We start from the raw sequence: 26,241 nt of genomic DNA, 5'->3' as shown, positions 1-26,241 counted from the left end.
TGGGAAAGACTCATAAACGGTTTGTATCTCTTAGTCAGGAGAGAGAATATTGTAGTATTGCAAAAGAAAACCGAGGTTTTTTTTCTATCTGGCTGTGCATAAAGGTGCATATTTCGTGCCCTGTGTATCTTAAGGGAAGTTCCCCAATAGATCCATCTGTCCCTACTTCTTTCGACCTATTGTGACGTTTCCTGTGGCGGCCTCGGGCCGAATACCGTGGCAGACAGCTCGGTGCCGTCGTCCAGCTTGACCTTGTCGGCGCTGACCATGACAAAGAGGATGCGGCAGGTCTCGGTGCCGCGGTTGGCCCAGGAGTGGTTTGTGCCGCCCTGGATCAGGTAGTCGCCGGCGCGCAGCGTCTTCTCCTCGCCGTTGTCGAGGGCGAGGACAACCTCGCCGGAGACAACCACCGCGTAGTCGATGCTCTCGGTGCGGTGCATGGGGGCCTGGTCGCCGGGCTTGATGTTGGTGATGCTGAACAAGACGCCGCCGGGTGGGCAGCGGGGCAGCCCTTGCTTCTTGTCCTCAGCAACGGCGACCTGGTTGTTGATGGGCACCGCGGGGCGGCTATCGAAGACGGCAAACGACGAGGAGTCGGGACCAAAGGGGCGGAAGAGGCCGGCAGGGCCATCCGAGGCAAAAACAGAGGTGCCGTCTTTGGCGTGGGTCGTGACGACAAGGCGGGGTTCGATATCGGCGGAAGAAGTCATTGTGAAGACGATACGTAAGGGGACAAGGCGATGAAAACGATTCGTAATTGAGCGTTGGTATCTGAGGCAAAGTATGATTGCTGTTGTACGGGATGGAGATGAAGAGGGTGTGAATGAATTAAGCTTTTTTCTCAACCCCAAGAAGGTGGTAGTTCAAAGCTTATTTATATGTCTACGAAATACAAGAAATAACAAGGGAACGGGCCCCGAGTCGGACGCTGCCTGACTTGTCGTAAATCAAAGTCGGAGTCGAGCTGTGCGCTTCCCCGCAGGAATTCCCCCCAGAATTCCACCCTGTTGCTGGCCGACCTGTTTGGAATCACTTCCTTGGCGGCGTAATACATCCGACTGCTCGCTACTGTCGCTGCTTGTCGCTGCTTCGTTGCCAACCTCCGCCGACAAGCACGGCCGGTCAGGAATTAGACAATGGACTTTAGATTGTCAAAAGCCATCTCGTCCAGACGAACAGATTGTGTAAGCTGTCTGCCTGTTCAGTTGAAGACGTCGCACTCTGGCTCGTCATGGAAAGATCGGCAACGCGAACAAGCGCCGTGTCCGTGGGATACGCAACGCTGATCTCTGTATCTCTCGGGGCTAAGGAGTCGGACATGTATCTGCCCCATTTGGCAAAACCCGACTGAAACATGGACTTGTGACCTGTCTGTTCGCTACCAGGGCGCTGTTCACTCAACCACTGCCAGACAAGGCACGGCGAGCGTCTCAACAAGCACCGACTTTGCTATTCGTATTCAAAGATAGCACCAGAAGGCCGAGGTGGGCGTTCAGCCTCACGAGATAAGTGCGTGCGAAAGTAAGCAATACGTATGTTGTAGGATGTAAGAATGACGTCGTCGGATCGTCTTCAGACCGTTCCAGGCCATGCTCCAGCGGGAGCTGCATTGGTCATCAATCCTTCGTCTGCCCGCAATGTGCCTCGCTGAAGAGATATCGAAGTGTCTCTTCTCGACCAATGACCAGGTACTTAATGCATAATGTGCATGAGTCGCTCTGCCCTCCTCCAACAGGACCGGTGCCAAGGCGGTCTTGCAGTGGAATCGGCACGTCGGTTCGCTGAAATGCCGACCGCCGCCCTGTGGACCCTGTGAACTAGCGCTGTTGACCCACTGTTCTCAACATGCCTTGATCAACAAGCTTAAAATGCTTGCAGAGGAAGTTGCTTTGTCATATATGCCGTTCTCATCATGTTGCAAGGCTTATATCTCCGACTGTGTCATGACCAAGCGTCTCGTCATGGCCATTGAGCCGACCAACCCCGATCTCGCGCCGTTTGGCGCTGACAAGACCGAGTCGGCTGTCTTCAACATCGTCAACAAGGGCATCTAGAACTTGGTCAACTCGGGCCTCATGTCGCACACCTCACTAGTCATCGGGCGTCACGGTTGTCGAGGCCCAGTCGCTGGCCACAGTGGCCGTTGAGCAGCTGGCGTCAGCTGGCACGATCCTGGCTACCAACGGCGAGGAGCTGAACATTGTCGTGGTTGAGCCACGGCCCCATGGACTTGCGCACGACCAAGGAAAACCTGCAGGCCGGCTTCGTCCAAGATCAGTACGCGCTGTCCACTGTCCACCTAGTTGGTCAGTAGTAGATAGACCATATAATGTTACGACATGACACGAAGTTCTACTAATCTTCAAGCTTGTGGTTTTTACCCCATATACGTGCAACAGCACATTGCTCTTTATCTGTCTTTTTTAAAGTCAAACCTTATGTGATTCTTTCCTTACCGCTGAAGAAATGCACATTTTGATCAGCACGCACACACAATTTCCAACGTATTGCATTGTATCTAGTTCTAGAATTTGTTTTGTATATAAAGACAGTGCATAACCTTTCTTTTTTTCCTCTGTACAGTCTAGTTTGATAAATACCATTTATTTGGGTTTGAGACTTTGTGAGCACATGCCAGGATACGTATCTAGTCTCCATCCTTCATAAATAGAGTCATATCCTAGTAACGGGACGTGCCAGAGTGCATATTCCTGCGGGAGAATCACCCGAGTAGAGCAACAAGGCAGCCGTCTGACTTCATCAGGAAGCAATTTCCCACAACCGCGGTCCCTGCATACTAAAATACGTCCGTTCATATATGCTTCTCTATCGTTGCTTTTACCGTCGAGGTAAAGCCAAAGTCCTATTTTTGGCACATTTTCATGACAGGGTGGCAAGTGGTGTGTGGTGGCTAAACTACAGGGAAATAAAAATGAAATAAAAAACAAAACCAGCAACATGGTTCTAGGCATAGACAAGGAGAGTTATCAATAAGTCCGTGACACATATAATCCGGCAAGCAGACCGCAGACCAGGCACCGTCTGTCATTGCATTCACCCGGAACGAACTTTGGGCATGCCGACATACTTTCCGCTGCGTCGTTCACGAATGTATTTTCCCTTTTCCTTCCTTTGCCTTCTTTTTATGCAGGCTCGTTTCCTTTTCATACTATCACTTGGCCACGCGTTGATAGTGGCCCACGAGACCTTCGCAACTTGGACTTCTAGTCGTTCTTGCCACGCGTTTGGTGGTTGTCATTATATCCACTGACGGTTTATCTTGGAAGGTGATTTGATCTTAGGCTGATCTCGAGACCCTCGACAGTCTTAAATTAAAATATGGAGTGGTGCAGCCAAAAACCCGATCCAGACCCCAAGACGGTCTGGCCAAAGCAGAATTAACAAAAAGACGGCACAGCCTTGGTGTATCCTAACGAACGTTGTTTGCCCATTATTGTGTTTCCCGTGTGTAGATAGGGGGAATGACGAGATTTCGCCTCATGTCCCTTTTGTCCTTGTCTTCTTTCCACCTTTCCTGATTTTTTTTTCTTTCTCTGATTTCTGTCCTCTCATCTCTATACTCTATATTTCACCATCTTCGCAAAACGGCCTTTTCAAAGGCATCACAGGAATATCCCTGCAGAATCGCATCGGTCCTCCACCATCGCTAGTTACGCTGCAGCGGAACTTCGGGCAGGCGGACAATCGCACAAAGCAAGAGGCCATTGAACGACATCTCCGGGCGCACACGACCAAGCCTTGAGTCGATAGGATTCAATAGGATCACCAGCGCGGTGGATATGATCTGGAGCTTAATAAGTAGCACACCTACCTGGGATTTTGAAGGCATCTTCCTCCATGAAGATGATAATGACTCGCCGGAGTCGTAGGCAGCGGCCTACGTCTCTAGCTTCGACGCTTCTCTTTCTTTGTGTCTCGGTATCCTCCTATCAATGTGCAGCCGCCGACGAACCATTGTCATCACCACCCGCCCCGGCGCTCGAAACCACCCATATTCCCGTCGACGATGCCAAATGCGACTGCTTCGTCACCAATGGCTCCGACACGGCGTACTTTGCGCATCACGCCTTTTACGACTTCCGCTCCTTGGCACAGTACGAAAGCGTCCCGTCGTTGCTGTCGGACGCAGGAAGCGCGACCAACGCCCCGGCCACGAGCGGCTACTTTACCTCGAGCACGTTTACGTCCTTCTGGCAGTCGCAGAACTGGAACAACAGCGCGGCGAACGCCTCGGTGCTGCGCATCAACTCGCTCAACAACATTTACATTGAGAAGGACGCGGACAACTCGAGCAGCTCGACCTGGCTGACGCTGCGCACCGCCCGCCACGCGGCGTTCCAGTCGGCCGCCGAGATCGTCACGCAAAACGACACGTTCCAGTATTTGTCGATGCGCATGCTGGCACGTACCATTGGTGATCCCGGCGGCTGCATGGGCATGTTTACCTACCGCGACGGATCGCCGTCCCCGGGCGCCAGTGCCGGCAAAGCCGCCCCGGGAAAGGACGTCGTCCTCCAGGAAGTCGACCTCGAGGTCCTCACAAAATACCCCCGCGACCACGTCCAGTGCACCAACCAGCCGTCGCTCGACGACAAGGGCGAAATCATTGAAGCGGCGACGCAGAACGTGACGCTGCCCGACGGCCTGGGCTGGGACGACTGGGCCGTCTACCGGCTGGACTGGACGCCGCGCCAGAGCACGTGGTACGTCAACGGCCAGCAGATTGCCAACATTTCGTTCCAGACGCCGCGGGACCCGACGAGCATCCACCTCAACGCCTGGAGCGACGGCAGCAAGTGGACGGGCACCATGGCGCCCGGCACCCAGGCACACTTGCAGATCCAGTGGTGGGAGGTGCTGTACAATGCGACGGCAACGAATGCGCCCGCGGTGAAAGACACGAGCAGCGGAGGTGGGAGCTGCAGCGCAGTCTGCAGCATCGACGACGGCAATGCACCGGGCCAGGCGGTGTTGGTCTGGGGAACCGCCAGTAGTGGCGGTGACAGCGGCGGTGGAAGCAATGGAACCAAGAATGGAGCTCCGGATCGGCTGATGCCATCATGGGGAGGGAGTCCGGTGTTCTGGATGCCTTTGCTGTCGGCTCTGTTTGTGCTTTACCCTGTCGTGTCTCGGTGAGAGATGCAGTCACTATATTGTCGTGTCTTCGATGCTCGTCGGCAGTCTTTATATTTTGTTTTTGTATATACTTGCATAATACTCTCTATTGCATGTTTGTATCCCAAGACTGTGCATATCAGGTTGGTCAGAACAATTCGTCGAGGCCCGGGTGAATGGGAAGGGACAAGTGTTTCATAAGCAGTGCAAGAAGGCGTAGGACGACGGAGGAGAATTCAGCTACGATACGAGGCACGTGGATGAATGAACTGGCCCGGACCTCCGATACTATTGTGTGCCTCGCGTGCATCGTGCAGTGGCGTGCATTTCTGTTGTGTAATGAATGGCAGCTCTGTGGCTCTTCCCATTTATTGACTTATATGTGAGGGTGTGCAATTGTTCTAGAAGCCAATATCCACCATGTTTCGTAACACGGTGTTGTGGCTGCTTGGCCACTTTGACCGCATTAACTTTATGTTCATTTCTTTATTTTCGTTATTTTCTTTATTTCTAAAGGAAAACGCGACAGTGCAAAATCATACTGTGAAAACCGTCTCAAGGCAATCTATGTGTGTGAGACGCTTTGACTTCCGGTTTCCCCATGATCTCGGAGGTTTAGCGGCAATTACACACCATGGTTTCGGAGTGTGTTTATTTATTCACCTGACATTTTGTACTTGCTCGTACGTTCTACAAGGAACACGTTACCCTTTGCCACTTTTGTGATCACTCATTTTCTTCTTCACCATATTCACTGAGCTTGAACCATCCATCCGACGGTGTTTCGGACACGGAGATCATTTTTGTTGTCCAAAGGGTCAAGCTTGAGAAAAAGAAGGGATGAAGAAGAGATGAGACAAAATGAGATAGACAGTGCGACCGAAACTACTCGACGTTCTGCGGCGTCCTTGCGTGATCGACGACGATCAAGACTAATAGCCTGTCTTGTTCCTATTTACTGAGCCGGAAAGACGATCACAGGCTGGAGGCGGCAATACTGGCCACAAAACCGCCGTCGTAGAACGCCTACATCGTGGTACACAATGGTTCATTCAACGTTGCATCCGTTCCTTCAGTGTACGTCAATGCACGGCTCTCCCTGCGCGTATTCCGGACCACGACGATGAAGAAGGGAAGGCTGAACAGGAGGCAAGGATCAGGGGTTTGAGGGAACGGGGCAAACACGGCGAGGCGGTTCGTTTGTGGCGTTTCTTTTGTGTTCTCGTGTCTGTTCTCTCAGGTAGGTAGGATTTTCTCAAATAGATGCCAAGACCCGGGGACGGCTGCGTATCTTGACCATCTTCGTCAGTCGCAGTCAATGATCATTTCCATTTCTTTTTTTAAGCGCCGTCTATGTACCACTTTAGCCTGCCCTGTCTTGAGACGCCTTTGATGACGAATATCATCAAATTTGCGTGCGCCGACTCCCATCCTGTTCTCTAACCCATCTAACCTTTCAATTCGTCCCTCCAATTGCACAGGCCCAAACCATAATGAAGGCCAGGTCAGGGTTCATCACGTCGGTGTTGCTGGCAGCCAGTACAGTAATGTCTGCAGCCTCCCTTGCTGCTGCTGCCTCACAAGACAACGCCAACAATAATGCCAACGCCAGCGCGCCCCTCGTCTGTCCGCAACTGCACGTCATTGCCGCCCGTGAGACCACGGCGCCGCCCGGTTTTGGTTCCGCCAGCACCCTCGTCGATTTGATACTGAAAGCGTTTCCCGGCGCCACATCCGAGGCCATTGTCTACCCGGCCGCCGGCAACTCCAACCGAAGCTACAGTCTCAGCGTGACGGCAGGTGTCCTGGCGGTGCTGGCGCAGGTGACGCAGTTTGCGGCGCAGTGCCCCGAAACCGTACTCGTGATGCACGGTTATTCGCAGGGCGCGCAGATTCTAGACAATGCTTTTTGCGGCGGGCCGGACGGGGACAGCTTGCTGGCGACGCCACCCCTCATCCAAACGGCCATCGGCAAGAACGTAGCGGCGATTATCATGATGGGCAACCCACGGCACGTGGCAGGCCTGCCGTACAACGTGGGCAACGCCACTGCGCCCGGCTTCGCGGCGCGGCCCGTGGGGTTCCAGTGTCCGCTGTACCAGGCACGGATACAGTCGTACTGCGACTCGCCGGACCCGTTCTGTGCCAACGGCACAGACGCCGCATTCCACCAAGGATATGGGACGCGCAACGGGGGTGACGCACTCCGGTTTATATTGAAAAAAGCGCTCTTGTAGAAGCAGGGCTGGTGCGTGGTAGTCGGTGGTTTCTCTGCTTTGCATTTGCTATAGCGTTTGGTCAAAGGCATCGCATCTTTAATATATCATTTGCGTTCTCACACCACGTCGTCCTCTCAGTTGTAGTTGAACTCGTTGGGCTTGGGCAATGGATAGGTGTCGGACCGCGAGGACGCAAACGTCTTGACAGAGCGATCTAGAAGCGCGCGGATCCACAGCTGTGTCGGTACATCGGCAAACTCGTAGGCCACACGCATGGCGAAGCCAATGCGGTACTGCCCCATGAGGCCAGCACCAAGCTTCTCAAACGAGCGGAAGATGATGCGGCACAGGCGACGGTTGCACGCTTCAAAAGGCCGCGCGGCCGATACGGGTGCGTCAATGTCCTGCAGCCGCAGGGCGTCGCAGGGGTCGGTGGAAGAGGGCAAGAGCTGCTTGGGCGAATAGGACAGGTCGCCGTCGGTCCCACCTGGCGACAGAGGGGAGGCCGAAGGCACAAATAGGGAGCCAGTATCACTGTGCACGTTGACGCTGCTGCTAGTGGTGGGTGACACGGTAGGTGCCTCAGTCGGTGAGCTCATGGCTGTGCCACCAGCCGTCGTCGTCGTCGTCGTCGTACGTGCAACACTCGCCTCCGTGTCGGGCTGGGTCTGGGTCTGGGCCTGGGCCTGGGCCCGAGCCTGCGCCACAGTCATCTCATATCGAGCGCCTGCGCACTGGTTGAGGCTCTCCTGGATAATCAGCATGGACGTCACATAGCTCAGGTAGATGCTGGAGATCCATGGATTGGGGTACTCGAGCACCGTTGCGTAGGGCGAGGCTGGTGCGTCGGCAGGCATGTTGGATGGGACCTCGGTGTACACAGAGTCCCCGAGAAATTGAGACGCCTCCGAATACCAGGCGCGGAACGTTGCGTGCAGGCTGGCCGCGTCGCGCCGCAGCATCACCACCTGAGCCTGGTCGACGGGCAGACCGTGTTGGCGCGTCTCGCGGATCACCCAGAGGTTGCGCATAATTCTGGGCAGACGCGCAAGATGGGCCACATGGCGGTCGATGACGGCCACAGCGTCTGCGGGCAGGAGGTCCTTGAGCGGTAAATCGACGCCCTCGAATTTGCTTTTGAGCAGGCGCTGCCACTTTTTCTCGGCCAGAAAACAGTCGCGCCCCGTAAACAGCGCGTTCATGATGATGATGGACCGGAACGAAAAGAGCATCGCACGGTCCCACGCCTCGACGAACCCGTCCGTGCCGCGGTGCTGCATCAGACTCGATACCGCGCTCGAATGCTGCAGCCAGCCACTGGAGTTGCCCGACGTATCGGCAAAGAGCTCAAACAGGCACATGACCATGGTCGTGCACAGTGTCTCGGACGAGCGCCACTCGACGGGGTGGTTGAGCGCCGCCTGCAACGCCTCCAGCGACTGGCCGTACAGATGCCGGCTCTGCACAACCATCACCTCGTTGCCGCGCGACTTGCCCAGCAGATGCATCGCCAGCGCGCACACAGCGCTGTCGAGCGTGACTTTCCGGCCGAGCCGTGCGGGCACGCTGCGAAACCACGAGCCGTAAAAGAGCGCCTCCTTGGGAGGGCGGTCCATGTCGACCATCTCGAGGATCGTGTTGACGTAGGCGGCGCGGTCGTCGCGAAGACGCGGCGGGATCGTGGTCGCGGCCGACAAGAATTCCTCGCCGTTGGCATACGCAGAGGTCATCAGATCGACAACCATAGGCACGACAATACCGCTTTGGCCATGGCGGTAGCCCATGGCGTAGCCCTTGCCATGGCCTTTGCCGCTACTCTGGCCGGAGTTGCCACCTTCAGAGTGCGGCGACACAGAGGCCGATGAAGCTGTGCTGTCGCTGCGCTCGGTTGCAGCCGCCGCACGCTCCCTGCCGCTCTGTCCCCTCCTCCGCACCTGGTGCTTGCCCGACACAAACTTGAGCGACCGATCGTAGCCCGGGCAGTCGACGCCGTACGTAGCGCACTTGGCGCAGCCCGGGTGGCCCTCGTCGCAGCGCACGCGGCGCCGGACGCACAGCAAGCAGCCGCGACTTCGAGGTACGCCAACCATGGTGAGAAGGGGCAGTGCTTTGCGGTGGCCGATGCGAATCACCTGGGCATTGGTCTCGCGAACATTGAAAGAGCCGGTAGCGGTGGAGGCTGCACAAAGAATTTGTCGTGAAAAATACCGTCTCGAAAACGTCTCGAAAACGGAAAGAGCCGCAATCGCGGAGGAAGGAACCTGTTGAAGTCGACAGTGACGGTTGCGCTTGCCCTTGACCCACAGTGACGCTTTAAATGAAGAGTGACTCCATATTCCCCCGTATCGTGGTGGCTTAGAGCCGATCGACAACCGCCGTTGCCCGCCGCCGCACTTGCCCTATTTGGACGTTCAGACAAGGCAGGTCCTGCACGTGACAGCGACCAAGTTGTGACGTACGGCAACTTCATCTCAGCCTCTTACAATGGACGACAAAAAGATGGTGTCGTGCAGCAAGTGCTCTCCTTAGCACCAATACGGACGCCGGCCAGTTATAAAAATGAGAAATTCTCCAGAGGAGAAATGCATAAGAGCGGCCAGACCCAAGTTCTCCGGCCAATAGTCAAAATGAGCCTCAGCATTTGATAAACGTGAAAGAACATGTAAATCCCTTGGCAAAACTCTGGATGAATCAGTGAGATTGATGTGTCTTGGAAGGGTACGCCCTACGAGCCTGCTATGCGACCAGTTTCAGCGTGTTGCCCTGTTGCTCATTCCTGCACTCATCTTTCGTCAAGCCTCGTTTCCTATTCTGAAGAGGCAGCATTCCTCTCTGAAAATCACCAAAAAAATGATGCTGCAACAGGGAAAACAATAATAGAAACCACATTTCACCGAGTCACCCCGCCAAAGGGCTGAAAATAGCCTCATATGGCAATTCACGACAGCTGTCGTCATCGTAATCATTTTTCTTATGTTCTGCCGCGTTCCTTTATTCTTCCTTCCCTTCTGTTCCATCTACTTGAATCGACAAGGACCAGGGCTTCAAGACTGCTGGGCCGTCCCAAATGCCTTGCAAGACGACAGAAGCCGCTCGCCATTGGAGAAGCCAGCATATGAAAAGCCAAAGTGTCCCGCAATATATCTGACATATATTCGACAATGTGTTTTCATTTTGTGTTTTCGTTTCATGCGATAGTTTTGCTGTCCTCTTTCAGCCATTGGTCCTGTTTATGTGGCTCTCTTATGCATGGCCGGATGTGCAATGTGAAACATGTTGCTTTTTCGTCCAGCAGGCTTTGCCATTTTCGTGATATACACAGACGTCCCAGGCATGGGGTCATATAACGTATTTATGTATGGCAGAAAGGCCTAATACGGTTAATGAAAGCAGGAAGGCCATGGAGACGATGCTTGCTTGGTTTTACTCTCATTTTTTCTGATTTCTATGCTCGGGGATTGTAGAATATTCGTTGACATGAAATTCTGTTTAACTTCGTAATATTTTCCCATAAAAATCTCTATATTTTAAACGAGAAAGAACACGAAAAAAAAAGGAAAAAATAGAAACAGTAGGAGACGGAGACCAGTATTTACAATGTCTGCCGCTTTGCCGTGTGACGTTACCAACGGATTTTAACTTAGATTTTTCATTCTAGCCATGCTCGCTTTGATATTACCTACCATTTTTCTTCATATATGTTCCCCTCACTGACATGGACGGCGGCAAATCTTTTGTCGCTTTTTAAATCATGCCTACGAGTACGGGTTCGAGATAAAGAGGCTGGTTTTATCAAATGGTACTTTGCATCCCGTGATCATTGTCTTGTTAGGGCAATAGCCAAAAAGAAAAAACAAAACACCTTCACAGGCAGTCTGGGAAGACACGGATGACAAGTAAGACGCATCGAAATGCACTGAAAATCACTGCACCTCGCCCGTTGCTTGCCTTGCCGCCCGCTCTTCATTGCCGTCGATACAAGGTCCTCCCATTCTTTGGCGACGAGGCCATATTTGCAGCCATACAACCCTTTGTATCCACTCCTGTTCATTGCGTTCCTGTTGCCTACACTCGGCACGAACTGGGCTGCGTTGACGGCGAAGAAGGTTGGCTACCGACGTTCTGTGCTAGCTCTATGCCCGATTCTGCACCGAAGACATCGTAGACATCCTTGTTTGTTTGTCGATTGAAAAAAGTAAAACCTTACATTTGCTTTTCATTGCCTCCCTCGTCACTTAACACATGGGAACTTCATTTTGAGCCCGCACCTACGCCTGAACACGTTGTTCACATAGGACGAGTTTGAAAACAGATCAAGTTGAGGAAGAGTACGTAGGCACATTGTACGTAGAGGGATGTTGGGGACGGAAGACATACTGGACTGCATTGGGGTTCGACTCCTGGTGACCCTTTTCGTATGCAGTGCAACCATGCTCGTTTCCTCGCCTTGTATTTCCTTCTCGCAGTTGCGTACTAGTCTTCTTCCATTCTCGTGGAGGACACTATCAAAACGTCTCTATTGATCCGGGGCCGGGTGTAATGTGAATGGGACGCACCTTTCCTCACCGCCATTGTCAGAAGACGGAGGGGAGGACGCAACGGGGGCTACCAAACACTATGAATGGCCAACATTCTTTGGGAAAAGCTGGACGGGGAACAAGACCGGCGAGATAAGATGAACCAAACCACCGTTACCTTTTGGCCAACCCCGGGAGAATAAACGAATGAAAAGGAATGAACCCCTCCAAGATCTTCTGTAGGAGGGGAGGACATTGGTCGGGAAGATGAAGGAAAAATAGAGACTAGGGTGGAAAAAAAAAACTTTGGGGTCGTACTGCATACATAGTGGGAGGAGGGAGGATGAGGGGAGATAGAGGTTCAATACAAAGTCTTCTAAGAAAAATTCCCAAGAGGTGGGGCATTTCGCACCCTGCAACCGCGTTGATGATGATACGACTCGAAGCAAGTGTCAAGAGGGACGAAAAAAAGAAAAGCACGATGCAACAGTTCTGAGCCTTGAGTGCGGACGGCTCAGCAACGGTGATTTTGGAATTACGCTTTCTCTTTAGTTCTGCCAACCATCTGTGACCCATGCGCTTTCTGCGGCAAAGACACTAAATCGACGAAGGAAAACATGTGCCTTTTGTGGCACAAAGATACACAGGAGCCAGGGAGCCAGGCTAGGAAATATTTCTTGTACCAAGTGCAACCCCCCGGCTGTATTGCGGTCACGTTTGCCACTGATAGTGCATGATTCCTGCATATTTGGTGCCTTCACTATGCGCTTGTTGATGTGATGGCGGAGAGTGACGGACCGGGCAGGACGAGGAAGAAAATCTTGGTTGCCTCAGCTGGCATGCCTACGTATGTTAGTGTTGTGCCGAGTAGTATCACAAGTGCACGACATGTAAGTACATATGCGGCAGGAAAGGTGGGAAAGACGGTGACGAAAACAAGGCCCCACTACGGAAGACGGAGCACGAGAAGACTGTGAGAGCGTAGTTGGGTTGTGTGGATAGGCACATGATAATGGGAAAGGGGTCTTAGGGCGAAAGGCACAAGGCGGAGGGGCGAAAAGAAGAGGAGGATGGCAGATCAGAAATCAGGAACCGGCACTTTCAAAGTCGCTGGGACCAAAGAAGGCAAAGAGTATTTTGAAGCAAGAATCTGGGAAGCAGATCGCGCGTATCTTGTAGACAAGAAATACGCGGTAGGGGGAATGGATAAGAAAGGAAATCGAGGACAAGTACGGATTCTTGTTGCCTTTGCCCTGTTCTAAAAACAGGGACAAGACAGGTTTAGACAAGGATATACGACATACACACGACATATGTGTTGTAGTTGAGGGGTGTTTTTTTTTCTCATCTTGGAAGCCGGGCAGGCTGGGAGCCATGTTACAGCTGCTTTGTCGATTGGACTACTGACTTTACCCTTTAATGTTAAGAGAGGATCACGGATAGTGTACACGCACACGTACTCCGTATTTTGTTCGCAAACATGGTATCCTGCGAGGATGTGGCTTGTAGAGAGCTTCCCCGTGCTCAAAAGCGTCGTTTCAGTTTCAGCTGTTTCCCACCATTTTGGACGACGTCAGCTAAGCATTTCCGCGAAAGAAGCACACAAAGCATGCGAGTCACACGAGTCACTGTAACGGGCCAGCGGGCCCATATCGACAAGAAAATCGTCAAACGCCCAGTCTTTCCGTCCTATATTTAGTGCCATTTTGAGCTCTTTTATGATGGAGACGGCCCAGGGCGTGGGGTCAAAGGGAGGGACTTTGGGTGGTTAGGAATGTCGAAAGCGGAGGAGAAATATGCAGATCGGCCGTTACGTGATAGGCACGCAAGAGCAAACGGGACAAAGCAGGCGTTGTTGATTTGATGGGGCGTTCAAGCTTTCGCTGGTAAGAAAGGAGACGAAACTGAGGCGGAGAGGCACAATCAATAAAACATACACGTATGGGACCTTCACAATTTATACAAAAGGACTCGGCATGACCCAACCCCAATGCTTGCCTAAGATCTCTGGAACTTGGTCCTGTCTGAGCTTCTGAGCCCGCCAACCTTCTTGGTAATACTCCGCACAGCCTTGCTGATGGGCGGCACAGGAGGCGCTCTCTAATGTGTCCACTCTTGGTCGGTTTCTACTGAAAGAGGAGCCCCAAGCAGAGATAACGGGGGCCACATTGTTTGTAAAAAGGGGTCCAAGAACGAGAAAAGGACGAGAAACCGCAAAATAATGGTGCCACCGTAAAAAAACGCGTAAAGTGGATGGGGATTTCAATGAAGCCGTGCCGAGATGCGTTGGGTTAGGCCAGTTTCCCCCTATTTTGTTTCTCGTTCATTCTCATCCCTGGTCGTCATAATATTACGAATGCACTGTTACCCCCCAGGCCGGGGCCAATCACAAGTGCTCTTCCTACGACGCGTCTCCCTGTCCGCACGCAGTGCCACTTCAGTTCCACTCAGCCGTTCGTCGTCTCGTTGCTTGCTCGTTTCTGTATTTTATTTTTTTCTTGCTAGATGTGTAGTACCAACCTCATCCTTGTGTCGCATACCGTACCGGCGAATAAAACAAACATTGAGAGCGTGTCTGAGCGCAACTACGAAAGAACTAGGCCAGACATAAAGGTGACGCAGAAAGTGGGGAGGACTTACTCGTTATACGACGGCCATACGGATTACCAATGTACTCAATCACCGAACTGGCCGTCATCGCCTGTTTACGCAAGCAAAACTGACAAGAATAGAAAAATACGAGGTTCAGTAGGTAATTGCGACGTAGACAACCTGACAACGGATCAAGACATCCAGACAGGTCTTACACGTTATTTTTACAGACAGGTGCTTTTTTGTTTTCTTTTCCTTCTGGTTGGTTTGGCAGTGATTATTTTGTGCTCTGCGGTTCGTTCCTGTTTGTTGGTGTCAAAGACGACCGCATTTCGTGTGCAGCTCCAGCTGCTTCTCTTTCTTTGTTTTGTTCTGATTCGTGTCTCCTCGATCGCCATTGTCAGGGTCTTGTTTTCCCCTGCAGATACGACGCCGAGGACGCCTGATCTCATTGATCCATTCCTACGAATACGCACGGCCTTATCCTTCGCCCTCGCGTCTCTCGCAGTTTCTTCCTGCCCTGTTCCCTCGCCCCCCGCTCCTCGTAATTTAGCAATTGCCTGTTTTGCTCTGGTGTGGTTCCCCTTGTTTCTACTTTGCATTTTCTCCATACATCGTACAGCAAACACACCTTGTATTTGTAGATCAGCCATGACGAGAATCAGACCCTAAGAACCCCTTTTCTGTTGACGGGCGCTGGACGAGCATTCCATTTCATAGCCGCTTGACGCTTGGCCTGCCACTGTTGTCTGTGTTGTTGTCGTCCCATATTTTTTGCTTTTAGTTTTGCCCATTCCGTATTGCTTGTTTGCTTGCCCCCGTTTTCCCACGAGCCCGTTGCCTCCCTAAAGCACCACACCCACTTCACCCACTCGACTTTCCGTGCTGCTGCTTGGCTTCCTCACACGACGTATCTTGTGTGGAAGAAATAGGTCGACAATCTAGCGACGGGCATGCCAAGACCAGAGAGTCTCTTACACGGGCTTCACTGGTACAGTAAAGTGTACAACAGAGCTGTGTAGCCTTCTTCCCCATGGCTGTTATTGCACCTTATTGAACACCTGTGGATCGGTAACTGTCTCATTATGGTGGTTTTTGCGAGTACAAGACACGGGAGAGACCGCACTGTCACGCACTCCGTGTCCTGCAAATTTGAGCCTTGTATTCTGTATTGAATCCGCATTTTGCAATTGGCGAAGGGCCTGGCCCGGCCGATTTACACGGAAGAGTCGCCGTGCCTCCTTGATTAACTTCACATCTTTTCTTGCCACTGCGCAGAATTCATACCAAGCCAGCAGGAATGGCCCGTCCACAATCAAGAGCAATCGAGACGGGTGTCCCATGTCAAAAGAAGGCTGCTTACTTTCGTAGTGGTCTGGTCATCCTCGCAAAAGCGTCCCCTATTTTGTGTTTTTCTGGGGTTGGCCCTTGCGTTCCATCCCCCCTGGCGAGAACCCATGCTCCGTCCGCACGGTGGCACATTCAACCAGTTTTTATGCTGCACTGGGAAGGAGACGAGATGCTTAATCCATCATCCTGTCCCATGCCCCTCTCCTGTCTGCATCTGACAGAGAATCTCAAAATGCAGGGTAGGTTGACAGCTTGGTTGTCTTTTCTCCACGTGCAGCCAAGCGAAATAACACTCTGTTTTTGGTACATTCAATACTGCTGGTATGGGACCCTACACTGCACGTTGTAATGGCGATGTGCGACCTGAAGAGGGCCGGCGTGTTACGGAGAGTTGTGGAGAACGGTAATCGTACGTGGAGTTTGGTGAGACATGCGCCTGCTCTACCGTAAACAAAAGAGAAAAAAAAGGAAAGAAAAACATACTTCGTAAAAGAAAAAAATAAATCAACTTACCACCTCAAAGGCTCAACCCTGTCCCTGTTGCTCACGCACTGTCGACGATTGCCGCACGGCTTTCGACCGGGAAAAGGGACGAACTGTCGCTGGTGTCGGCGGCACATCGTCAGACAAAACACGGAAAATACGCATATGCATAGGCAAAGGCAAGGGGACAGGGCAATTAGTCCTTTGGGCCCTCGGTCTTGGGGTACGGGATCCCGTTTTCTTTAATATTTGGTTGTCTTGGGACGCCTCGTGCTGCACAGATTGTAAATATTACATTTTTTTTCATACATGCCGCATCTGCACATAACACTACGAAGTATGTCGCCGAAGCCGTCGAGATGAGACCGCGCTTGATAGTACAGGGAAAAAGGACTAAGGGTAAAGACAAATGGTCCTCGCTTAGGCTTTCTGGTGTGGTAATGTGCAGATGTATGTCGTATCTTGCCTTGTAATTTGGAGACGTCCCTGTCACCTCCGCCCAACCCCGGGCAAGACAGATCAGATCGCCCCTTTTCTCATATCTTGGCTGCCTTGGTCTGGCATAATCGAAAGCATGCAGCGTGTTGAATCCTGTACGGTGTTGTTTTATGGTGTACTTCTGTAATACATAGCATTTGTGCCGCATTTGTCTCGTTGACCTGAGATTTGGCGTTTCTCGCACCGAGCGGTTCCGGAAAAGATTTGTCTTGCTTCAGCAGTATCTTCTTCTTTTTCTTCTTTTTTTTTTTTTTTTTTTTTGGCAGCGATATGTCGTAGGTCAGACCAAGCAGGAAGTCTTCCTCCTCACTCAATGATTTCCTCAGTTGTTGACATTTGTTAGGCCCAGGTCTACGAACCTTGCCACTCAACAGACTCCATCTTTCCACCTGTGTTCGCAATATATGCGATGTAATATCTACAGTTGTCTCGCCTGCAAGCCAAAATTGGGCTGGTTAAGGTCCTTCCAAATTGGCCAGAGACATGTGCGGAGCATTGCTGCTCTTTCCCTTCTTTGAACGCTTGTGTGCTCCGTGCTCCGTGGTCTATTATTGTGCTGGAACCTGGCCCTTTCCCTTTTGGTGCATCTCGCAACACGCGCTAGCGTGTAAATCTCCAGGGGCCCCTGGAATCGTGCTCTGCAGCAGCCTGCAGCAACCTGCATCGAGCAACTTCCAGGGCCTAGTGGGGTCAGCATCGCCTTCTGTCCAACAGCATGGCTGCCCTGACTTACGCCCTAAACGGCCCTGAAAACAAACCGCTTCAGGCACCGTCACCGCACGTTTTGTATTCCGCGACCTTTTTGGGTGCACGTTGGACCGCGCCTCTGTCCATGTTGTACGACTTGTGGAAAGAGCTCCACACAACCTTTTCTCTTGCTTCGATCATTTTCTCGTAACCGCCTTCCTGGCCGCATCCACTCGCAGTAGCGTAGCGCCTTCTTCGATCTCCGGCCCATCCAGCGCCATCGGTCGGTCCTTCCCTGCTTTGTCTCCTGCTTTTTGCCCACGCCATTGAGTCGTTACCCAGCTGTTTGGCGGTCGCTCTTGCCTCTATCTCGGGCGTAATACCCAGCCTTTTGGGGGTTGTTTGCCCTCTGCATATCATCGCCTCTTTCTTGTCCTCGGCTCTCTTTTCTGATTTCACTCCCCCTCAAGTCGACCTTCGTTTCAAGATTCTCGCATCTCCTCTGTGCATTTTATTCTAGACTTCGTCGCCTGCCATTTTTACCGTTTTCTTTTGCCTCGCGAGTATCTCTTGTCTCTTGCCCTCTCAAAAGTATCCATTGGTTTTTTTGGGCCTCACGCCCCCCCCCCCCCCCCTTAATCTCGCCTTCGTTTTTTCTCTACCATCACCCCCATTCTTAGACATACACAAGCCTGCTGTAGTCGCAGTAGCAGGTTGCATTGTTGCGGCGCCAGCAAGCCCCCTCCCCCATCTCATTTTCTCATTCCCGTATTCCCTGGCTCCGGTGCGTAGCCACGGGTGTGTTTTGGCCCTGCTCCAGCGGGCCACTGTCTCGCCTGGCTCTCTCTCCACCTCTGCCTCGCCTCTCTCCTCTCTGTTCTCCTTTACTCGTCGTGTCAGTTCGTCTCCTCTCTTCTCCCTTCCTACGTCTTCCGTTTTTCCTCTGCTGCTCCTTTCCTTCGTTCTTTGTCGACCTCACTTCCTTTTCTCCTCTCCGTGCTAACTCACACGCGTCCCTGGCCGTCTCCTTTTCTCCTTGCCTCTTCTTTTTCCGTTTCGGCTTTTTCTTCATCTTCTCTTGTTTCCTTTCTGTCTGTTGCTCGTCGTCCTTCGCTCGTTTTCTCGTTCGGCTTTTTCTCTGGTTAAAGGAGAGCAACCGGGGTCCGTTTGTCTCGCTCTGTCCTCCGCTCGTTATCCGATCTTTCTCTTCTTCGTTTTTTCCTTTCGTTTTGTCTCTTTCGACTTATTTATCGTCTGCAAACTACGCCTCTTTCCGCTGCTTCTACGATCATTTTTTGGAGGGTTTCTGTTGACTTTTTGGTTCTTGTGTGCTTTGTTATTTCTCTCGCCTGTCCTTTTCTTTTCAGCTTCTCGACCGTCTCCTCCCGCTTCGATCAACCCTGATCTTCTTTTTTCGTCTCGCCCGTCTCGAACGATCTCCTATTTCCCTATTTCCACCGAACATCGTATCTTTCGGTTTTCGTATCTACGAGCGTGGCCTTCTCGACGCCTTCTCGATATTCCTTTCTCCTACGAACAAGCGAATACGGCTGCTTCGCACAATTCCAATCGACCATACTCATTTCCCTCTTCTCCCCCGTTTGCGTCTCCTCCTTCGATTCTTAGTTCTGGATGACTGGGACCGCCTACACTTGAACGTGATCTTCGTCGACACTGTCTGACAAGTCACCACGGTATCGACCCGACCTGTTAGTTCTGTCCTACCTCCCATCGTCCTCGCGTGTCTCGCCTTGCCCACACATGCCATACCACCTTCTTCAAACCAAACCATCCTGGTGAAATCCTTTGCTGCTTGCCTGCTTCGCCGCCCGTCTTGCCCTACAAACAGCTCTCCCACACACCCATTCACCAATATAACGGTCTTGCCACACCCCCAGCTTATTGAAACCCGCAAATCCGCTCACTCTCCTCTTTCGTCGAGGAGGGTTGCTCAAGGTTTCTTGTGCCTGAGCCTGAAATAGACAACCAGCACGCACAATCTTGGTGCGAAAGCTTCATGACAAACAGACTTGTTGTCACCTGCATTCACCTACATTCCCCTGCATTCATCAGAAGTTTTGTGAAGACAAAAGGCGTTTTGTCTGTTTTCCTGGCCATGAACATTTAGCTTGCATCATCTTCCGTCCATCTTGGACAGTCTCTCGTGATTCACTACACAGCGTCTTTCCATCCCACGCATCTCTTTGCTACCTAGTGGCTATCATGAACGTCTCTTACTGACCCGTATGCCAGCAGCGCTCTCTCAAGACTAAGCTTCTTTGTCTAGGCGGTAGGGTAATATGGCTGCTTTGGTCCAGGGCTACCCTCAACAAACTGGATCATTGACCATGCTTCAAACACGGCCTTCTTCCGCTGGTGGCATGCTGCCTCCTCAGAACCAGGGCTCGTCGCAGTACGCTGCCCAGCAGCCGCGCACCAGCTTCTACGGAACATCCAATAACATGGGGGCAGCTCCTGTACTCTACCGCTCCTCTACGGCACCGATCCAGCCATATGCATTCACATCTACCCCGAGCCTTCACGCCACAAATGCATGGCAGCCTCAGATGCAGCAGCACTCACAATACACCACGGCCGGCAACTCTCGGACCTCCAACACCGCTCCTCAATTGCCCAGAGTGCAGAGCTTCGACAGTGCTCAGAGCCTTGCACGGATCAGCCGCCAGCCGGCCAGCGCCTCCACGAACAACCTGGCTACCGGCACACCTGCCGCGAACCGTTTCGTAGGCAGTCGCGACGACTCATCATTGCCTACCCAGGGTGTTCGTCGTGTGTCTGCTACACCGCGACCTCAGTCCGCCGCCTATCTGACTGGTTCTGCTCCGCAGCTCTCATTTACGCAAGCGATCCCTGCTCGGCCCTCCCCAGACAGATACAGGCGGCCGGCTGGCAACTCGTCGCAGCAACAGCAGAAGCAGGCTTCACAATCACAGGCCTCTGCCGTGCCTTCCGGTTCCGGCATGGCCAGCGTTGGCCACCTGTACGCCTCGAACGGCGGCAGCAACAGTAGCCTGCCCGACCAGCAACAAAAGTCCTCGATGCTGCGCACGCAGCCTCTATCTCAGCTGGGCGCGGATCCACGCCGGAACAGTTTCCACGACAATATGCTGAGCGGTTTGGCTGCCGACGACATCCAGCTGCATCGCCAGTCCAGTGATGATGTGAAGCGGTTCCGTCGCCGTAGCATGTCGTCTCTGAGCGCCTCCGAGTTCTCGATTGCCCCTGTTCTGCCAAGGCCCGAGGATTTCCGCCGGCAACAACAGCCTGCGCCAAGGAGCCCCACCAAGGAAAAGCTTCTGACGCCCGTGAACTCTCACCAACCTGTGGTGCATCACACAAAGGCCGGCAGCTCTGAGAGCATCGCATCTCACCGCAGCAGTGGCTCGCGTCCATCTGTAAGTGCTTTTTCCATTACGTGTTTTGACAAGAATGAGTATCCCACTATTTAATTCCCCCTGCGTACGCAGTAACACTCTTTTGCCCAATCACGAAATACGTTGGGTGGGTTTGGGCTTAACCGATTCACTAATGCATGGCATCCATTTCGTATAGTCTACCAACCGGAACAAGTCTTCTCTTGCAGGCTCCACTACCAATCCTGCGTCTGCAGTCATTGTCAACCAGAACGATGCGCTTACCGACAAGAGCAAGGAAACCCCGAGACTCATTAACATCCCGCCCCGCATCTCTTCCGATGTCACCAGCCGTCTGGCTAGCACGTTGTCGTTCACTGGCACACCTGTCGACGTTGGTAGCGAAGGCAGCGATGCTGGCGGTCCAATCGTGACGGCCCCTCCCGCCATCAACCAAAACGGCAACACAGCTAGCCCGGCTGGTAGCATCCGCGAGGCTCCGGCGGCCCGGCCGTCTGGGATGCCGAGCCACCTCGAGAGTCCTGCTATGCGCCATCTTTCTGCTATCAACCAAAAGGGCGGCAGGCTTCGGAGCAAGACGTCAAAACTCCGCCGTGCGTTCTCTTTTGGTAGTGCTGCCGACTTCCGCAAGGCAGATGGTCCGGACGAAGAAACTGAAAACGTGACTTCGCCGAACAAGTTGCAGAAGGAGATGACCAACCAAGAGGCGTACGATGCTGAGCAGGCTCGTATTGCGCAGCAGCAGGAGGAGGGTGGCATCGGCAGCAGCATTTATGGCGCCAAGATCTTTTCGGGCTCGACCGACAACCTGTCCATCTCATCGACGGCTTCGTCTGCGTCCGTCATGATTCGCAAGATGGGTCGCGGCATGAAGAAGAGTACACGGTCGCTTGTCGGCCTGTTCCGGCCCAAGTCTGTCATTGGTGTTCCAGCTGCAGACGGACCGGTGGCCAGCCCTGTCACAACGTCGAACGGCGAGGCCGTTGAGGCTACTGTTTCGATGGTGACAGTAGAGGCTGAGCGCGAGCGTGTCAATGTCAACTCAGATCTTCACGATAAAACCGGCGGTGGTACTGGCTTCCCGCGGCTGGAGAGAAACTCGATTGATGCCTCTCGCATCTCCATGACATCTGACCGCCTGGATAGCTCGGGCACCGACAACTCGGCGGCGGCGCGGAAGAGCATCATTGAGGGCGACAAGGAGCGTGCTGAGGTTCTGGCGGCTGTCCGGAAGGGCATTCTGAAGAACACCAGCGGCGCCTCCAGCCCATCGCGAAGTCCAGCGGACATGCGTGGTCCCGCCCTTGAGCTGTACAACCCGCCTCCCATTAGCGAATCACCGGCGTCGAGCGCGCCTAGTACGCCCAACGATGATGTGCAGGGCCATAAACGGACGGGCTCTGTGGCTATTGGCGGCGAGGACTATTTTGTCTCGGCGCTTCGTCTGCGCAACGACAGCCGCAGTGGTAGCAGCACGCCGCAGGGCTCTATGAAGCGGTCTGCTACATTCAGCCCCCGTATTGTGTTCTACGACACATGGCACAGCCAGGAGTACGATCGCCGGGGCGAGATTGCCACCTGCAACCGCTTGACACCTATGCTTGCTCAGCAGATCAAGGAGGAGCTGAATAGCTTTAAAATGGTACGTTGCGCTGCTCTTGTTTTTTTTTTTTCTAATTACGACGTATATACTAACTCACTGTCCTGCTGCAGGAAATGGAGGTTCACGAAAACTCGAAGATCTACACGCACTTCTTCTAACGAACATGAACAACGGCGGATACTCTTCACCATACATTGTTTTCGATCGTCCGGCACATTAGCAAAGCCGATATTTTGCGACTCGCATATTGTATTTTCAGCAGCCGTATTTTCTGTTACTCGAGAATTTTGTCTCTCGAACAGCATTGTCTTGGTGTATTGGCGTTGTTCAGGCTCGTGACCCTTTTTTTCCGACGTGGCAGCTGAAAAACCAAATATGCCGACGTGTTTTACCGTTTGGCTGTCCACGACTTACAGCTGTCACAACCGGCATAAACGATCATCAAAATTCAACACGGACTTGCACTGCACCAACGAAAATAGGACAGAGAGAGAGAGGAGAGAAAGGAGATTTCCCGGACTGGTAGGAGCAATTCAGTTTGTATTCTGCCTAAGACGGTCCGGAAGAACGAAAAACAGACCAGCACCACTGAAAAGATGGAACAAGTACAAAAGTCCTTTGACGAAACAACGGACGGATTTGAGTTTTTGGGGCATCCGAAAACAGTGGTGCAAGCAAGCAGCGACTTTTACGGTACTTTTTCTTGAGTGTTTTTATTATTTTACCTTATTGGTTTAGCTTATCTCGTTTCTGCTGTTTCTTAGTCATGGCGATCGCGCTCATATTTTTTTCCCCTGTCATGTTTTCCTTTCTGTCGGCTTTCTTGTCATTTTCCGTTTATTTTTTTCTTCCCTCTTTCTGGCATTTCTGTTTTCTCCTCCCCTGCTGCAGGCGGCCTAATTTCTGAGAGTGTGTGCATTGTTCTAGTTTAGCAGCAGCTGAGAAAATAACAGACACAGAAGTGGAAAGCACTGACGATTCGACTCAAAGAGCCATTACAATATCCGTATGAAAAGTGAACAAAACAAGCAAGTTAGAAGATCCGACGTATGCGTTGGCATAAAGGAAGGACGCAGCCCCTGATCATAAAACCATAATTTATTGTCCTGCATTGTGGCGCGGAAGCTATGGCGACGAAACACTCAAAAGTCCCAAAAATAACGTCACCTGTGGGGGCGTCTCCTATTCCAGTGGTCCAAAGAGTCCACTGAACTGCATATGACGCGGGGCTGAAGATTGGACCCAACATGCAGGCTGCTAGCCAATCACGACGCGACAGCCAAGCATTTTGGACCCCGTCAGTTTTTCGGTCTCCCGCTCTTTCTCAGCCTTGCGCTATGATCCATAAAAGGTAAGTGTCAAGGCGTTGGCAGAAGGTGGTGGTCGACCAAGCCTTATCGCGATAAGAAACAACCCGCCACAGAAACTTTTTTTCCCCAACCGGAAAGACGGAATAGGACTCACTTTCTAATCACTTAAACGAGGCGCACGTACATTTCTCGTCTTCCACACGCAATTGCGACAATCCCAGACACGACGACATTCTGTCATTTTGCCTTTGCGACAGACCCTGAAAAGCTGGAGGCCCGTATTCTGCGACCGGTGTGGGCTTGGGCGCGGCCGTTTCGTCCAGCGCCGTCAACTTGCATCCCTCTCCCCTCGTCTTCTTTCACGAATTCATTCGTTTTTAGATTTGACTTCAGCCGCTCTACTGCCAGCATGTCACCCACAGAAGCCGCCGTCCCAACTGCGACTGCGGTGCCTCCAGTGGCGGAGGCATCAAATGGCCTCTCGAAAAAGCTGCACGGCCGTGCCTTTTACGAGAGCATTGGCAGTCCAAAGCACATTGTCGCCCCTATGGTCGACCAGTCCGAATTCGTATGCCCTCGTGCCCCTCCATTTGTCGCTTACCACTGTGTAGATGCTTTGCTAACCTTCTGTTCGCCAGGCTTGGCGTATGCTGACACGTTCTTTCCTGCCGCCCGACCAACGCACCTCTGTTCTGGCTTATTCTCCGATGCTGCACGCGCGCCTTTTTGTCGACAGCCCTCGCTACCGCGAACAACACTTTGAGGCCATCAAGGAAGACAGCGGTTTAAGGGGCGAAGCAACGAGCACTCCGAACGAGACCGGTGAACAGCAAAACGGTGGTGACAGCGCCAATGGCACTGGTGTGGGCACCGACAACGGCCTGCGCCCTTTTCTTGATGGCAACCCGGCCATCGACCGACCCCTCTTTGTCCAATTTTGTGCCAACGATGCCGACGCCCTGCTGTCCGCTGCTCGGCGCGTAGCGCCCTACTGTGATGCCGTCGACCTGAACCTGGGCTGCCCACAGGGCATCGCTCGTAAGGGCCACTACGGCGCTTTTCTGCAGGAAGAGCCAGAGCTGATTGCGAAGCTGATTCACACCTTACATGAGAACCTGGATGTGCCCGTGACGGCCAAGATTCGGCTCCTGGACACACCAGAGGCGTCACTGCAGTACGCGCGCACGGTGCTGGCGGCGGGCGCGAGCATTCTGACGGTGCACGGGCGGCGGCGCGAGCAAAAGGGCCACATGACGGGCATTGCCGACTGGACGATGCTGCGGTATCTGCGGGAGAACCTGCCCAAGGAGACGGTGTTGTTTGCCAACGGCAATGTGTTGGAGCACGGCGACGTTGAGCGCTGCCTGGCTGCCACAGGGTTCGACGGCGTGATGAGTGCCGAGGGTCTCTTATCGAACCCTGGGCTGTTTTCGCCACCACCACCCCCTTCCGTATCTGCACCAGAGCCAGAATCGTCCGCGCCGGCTGTGGCCGATCCAGAATACTACTGGCATACCCCCGACCCGCGCCGCGAATACTGGACCAGCAGCCGTCCAGGCAGTCGGCGCGGTGGCTGGCGCATTGATGCCGTCATGCGGCGCTACCTCGACATCCTGCACGTATATTGTTTGGGCGAGGCTGCACCGCCGGCTCGCAAGCCGCTGTTCATTGTCGGCGATCCCGTCGAGTGGCTGAAGGAGGAGGAGCCTGAGCAGAGCAACACGAACGGCGCTGGTCCCAAGGGGGCTGAAAACGGCGAGCCGGCACGAAAGAAGCGCAAGCAGGACAATCACACCAATGGCAATGGCAATGGCAGTGCCACGCCCGCGCAACCCATCCCCAAGGAAATCTTCAACTCGCCCAACTTTGTCGCCGTCCAGGCCCACCTGTTTCACCTGTTGCGCCACGCCGTCGGCAAGCACCACGACATCCGCGACAGACTTGCCCGCACGCGCAAGGCTGACATGGCTGGCTACGAGCGGATTCTGGCCATGCTCGAGAAGCGTGTTGGCCAGGCGCTGCTGGCGGGTGAGGACAAGGCATTCGAAGCGGAGTACGAGGCCGGCGCAGACACCGAGGTCGAGCCAGAAATTGTCGACGACCCCAACTCGTCGGCGGCAGCGATCCGGCGCTGCAAGCGGCCATGGTGGGTGGTGCAGCCGATCCTGCGGCCGATGCCGGCAGAGGCGCTGGCCAAGGGCGCGATCCAGTTGAAGAAGAAGGCCAAGGCGGAGCTGGAAAAGGAAACGAAGGAGGCGGACAAGAACGACGACACGACCAAGGAGGCTGAGGCCGCGGTGGTGGTATAGGAACAATATCCTTACTTGGTGTATATACTTCACAATCGCAGCGCGTCTTTATATCATTGATGTTTGCCCTGACCTGGAAATTCAAAGTTCTTTGTAGACAACCAAACAATATTCGCTGAACCGGACATGAAAGCTAGAGTAC

General features: G+C 53.1%; 9 protein-coding genes across 9 annotated transcripts; 3 read left to right on the top strand and 6 right to left on the bottom strand.

Moving 5' to 3' along the window:
* Positions 1-176: 176 nt before the first annotated feature.
* On the bottom strand, positions 177-710 carry SPSK_08040 (cupin 2 domain-containing protein; the record flags this gene model as incomplete). Its single annotated transcript, XM_016734691.1, has 1 exon — positions 177-710. One exon carries the CDS (start codon positions 708-710, stop codon positions 177-179), a length of 534 nt encoding a protein of 177 aa, XP_016590559.1.
* Positions 711-1,868: 1,158 nt separating this feature from the next.
* Positions 1,869-2,314, top strand: SPSK_10811 (uncharacterized protein; the record flags this gene model as incomplete). Its single annotated transcript, XM_016737079.1, has 3 exons — positions 1,869-2,036; positions 2,095-2,205; positions 2,279-2,314. The coding sequence occupies 3 exons, from the start codon at positions 1,869-1,871 to the stop codon at positions 2,312-2,314; spliced, it is 315 nt and encodes a 104-aa protein (XP_016590558.1).
* Positions 2,315-3,870: 1,556 nt separating this feature from the next.
* On the top strand, positions 3,871-5,157 carry SPSK_07584 (uncharacterized protein; the record flags this gene model as incomplete). Its single annotated transcript, XM_016734243.1, has 1 exon — positions 3,871-5,157. The coding sequence occupies one exon, from the start codon at positions 3,871-3,873 to the stop codon at positions 5,155-5,157; it is 1,287 nt and encodes a 428-aa protein (XP_016590557.1).
* A 1,556-nt stretch (positions 5,158-6,713) lies between these two features.
* On the bottom strand, positions 6,714-7,444 carry SPSK_07938 (uncharacterized protein; the record flags this gene model as incomplete). Its single annotated transcript, XM_016734591.1, has 2 exons — positions 6,714-7,031; positions 7,100-7,444. 2 exons carry the CDS (start codon positions 7,442-7,444, stop codon positions 6,714-6,716), a joined length of 663 nt encoding a protein of 220 aa, XP_016590556.1.
* A 45-nt stretch (positions 7,445-7,489) lies between these two features.
* On the bottom strand, positions 7,490-9,445 carry SPSK_07234 (uncharacterized protein; the record flags this gene model as incomplete). Its single annotated transcript, XM_016733898.1, has 1 exon — positions 7,490-9,445. One exon carries the CDS (start codon positions 9,443-9,445, stop codon positions 7,490-7,492), a length of 1,956 nt encoding a protein of 651 aa, XP_016590555.1.
* An 8,112-nt stretch (positions 9,446-17,557) lies between these two features.
* SPSK_08199 (uncharacterized protein) lies at positions 17,558-17,809 on the bottom strand (the record flags this gene model as incomplete). Its single annotated transcript, XM_016734837.1, has 1 exon — positions 17,558-17,809. One exon carries the CDS (start codon positions 17,807-17,809, stop codon positions 17,558-17,560), a length of 252 nt encoding a protein of 83 aa, XP_016590554.1.
* A 433-nt stretch (positions 17,810-18,242) lies between these two features.
* Positions 18,243-18,554, bottom strand: SPSK_08169 (uncharacterized protein; the record flags this gene model as incomplete). The annotated part of the gene is made up of 1 exon (XM_016734808.1): positions 18,243-18,554. The coding sequence occupies one exon, from the start codon at positions 18,552-18,554 to the stop codon at positions 18,243-18,245; it is 312 nt and encodes a 103-aa protein (XP_016590553.1).
* Positions 18,555-19,782: 1,228 nt separating this feature from the next.
* Positions 19,783-22,638, top strand: SPSK_07001 (uncharacterized protein; the record flags this gene model as incomplete). Its single annotated transcript, XM_016733671.1, has 3 exons — positions 19,783-20,898; positions 21,056-22,519; positions 22,591-22,638. The coding sequence occupies 3 exons, from the start codon at positions 19,783-19,785 to the stop codon at positions 22,636-22,638; spliced, it is 2,628 nt and encodes an 875-aa protein (XP_016590552.1).
* A 1,937-nt stretch (positions 22,639-24,575) lies between these two features.
* SPSK_07391 (uncharacterized protein) lies at positions 24,576-26,227 on the bottom strand (the record flags this gene model as incomplete). The annotated part of the gene is made up of 4 exons (XM_016734054.1): positions 24,576-24,869; positions 24,893-25,275; positions 25,307-26,113; positions 26,173-26,227. The coding sequence occupies 4 exons, from the start codon at positions 26,225-26,227 to the stop codon at positions 24,576-24,578; spliced, it is 1,539 nt and encodes a 512-aa protein (XP_016590551.1).
* Positions 26,228-26,241: the final 14 nt, after the last annotated feature.

The sequence above is a fragment of the Sporothrix schenckii genome (assembly GCF_000961545.1).
Source record: "Sporothrix schenckii 1099-18 chromosome Unknown Cont41, whole genome shotgun sequence".
Taxonomy (NCBI): Eukaryota; Fungi; Ascomycota; class Sordariomycetes; order Ophiostomatales; family Ophiostomataceae; genus Sporothrix; species Sporothrix schenckii.
The sequence above is the reverse complement of the archived record's forward strand: the minus strand, read 5'-3'. Positions and strand labels throughout refer to the sequence as shown.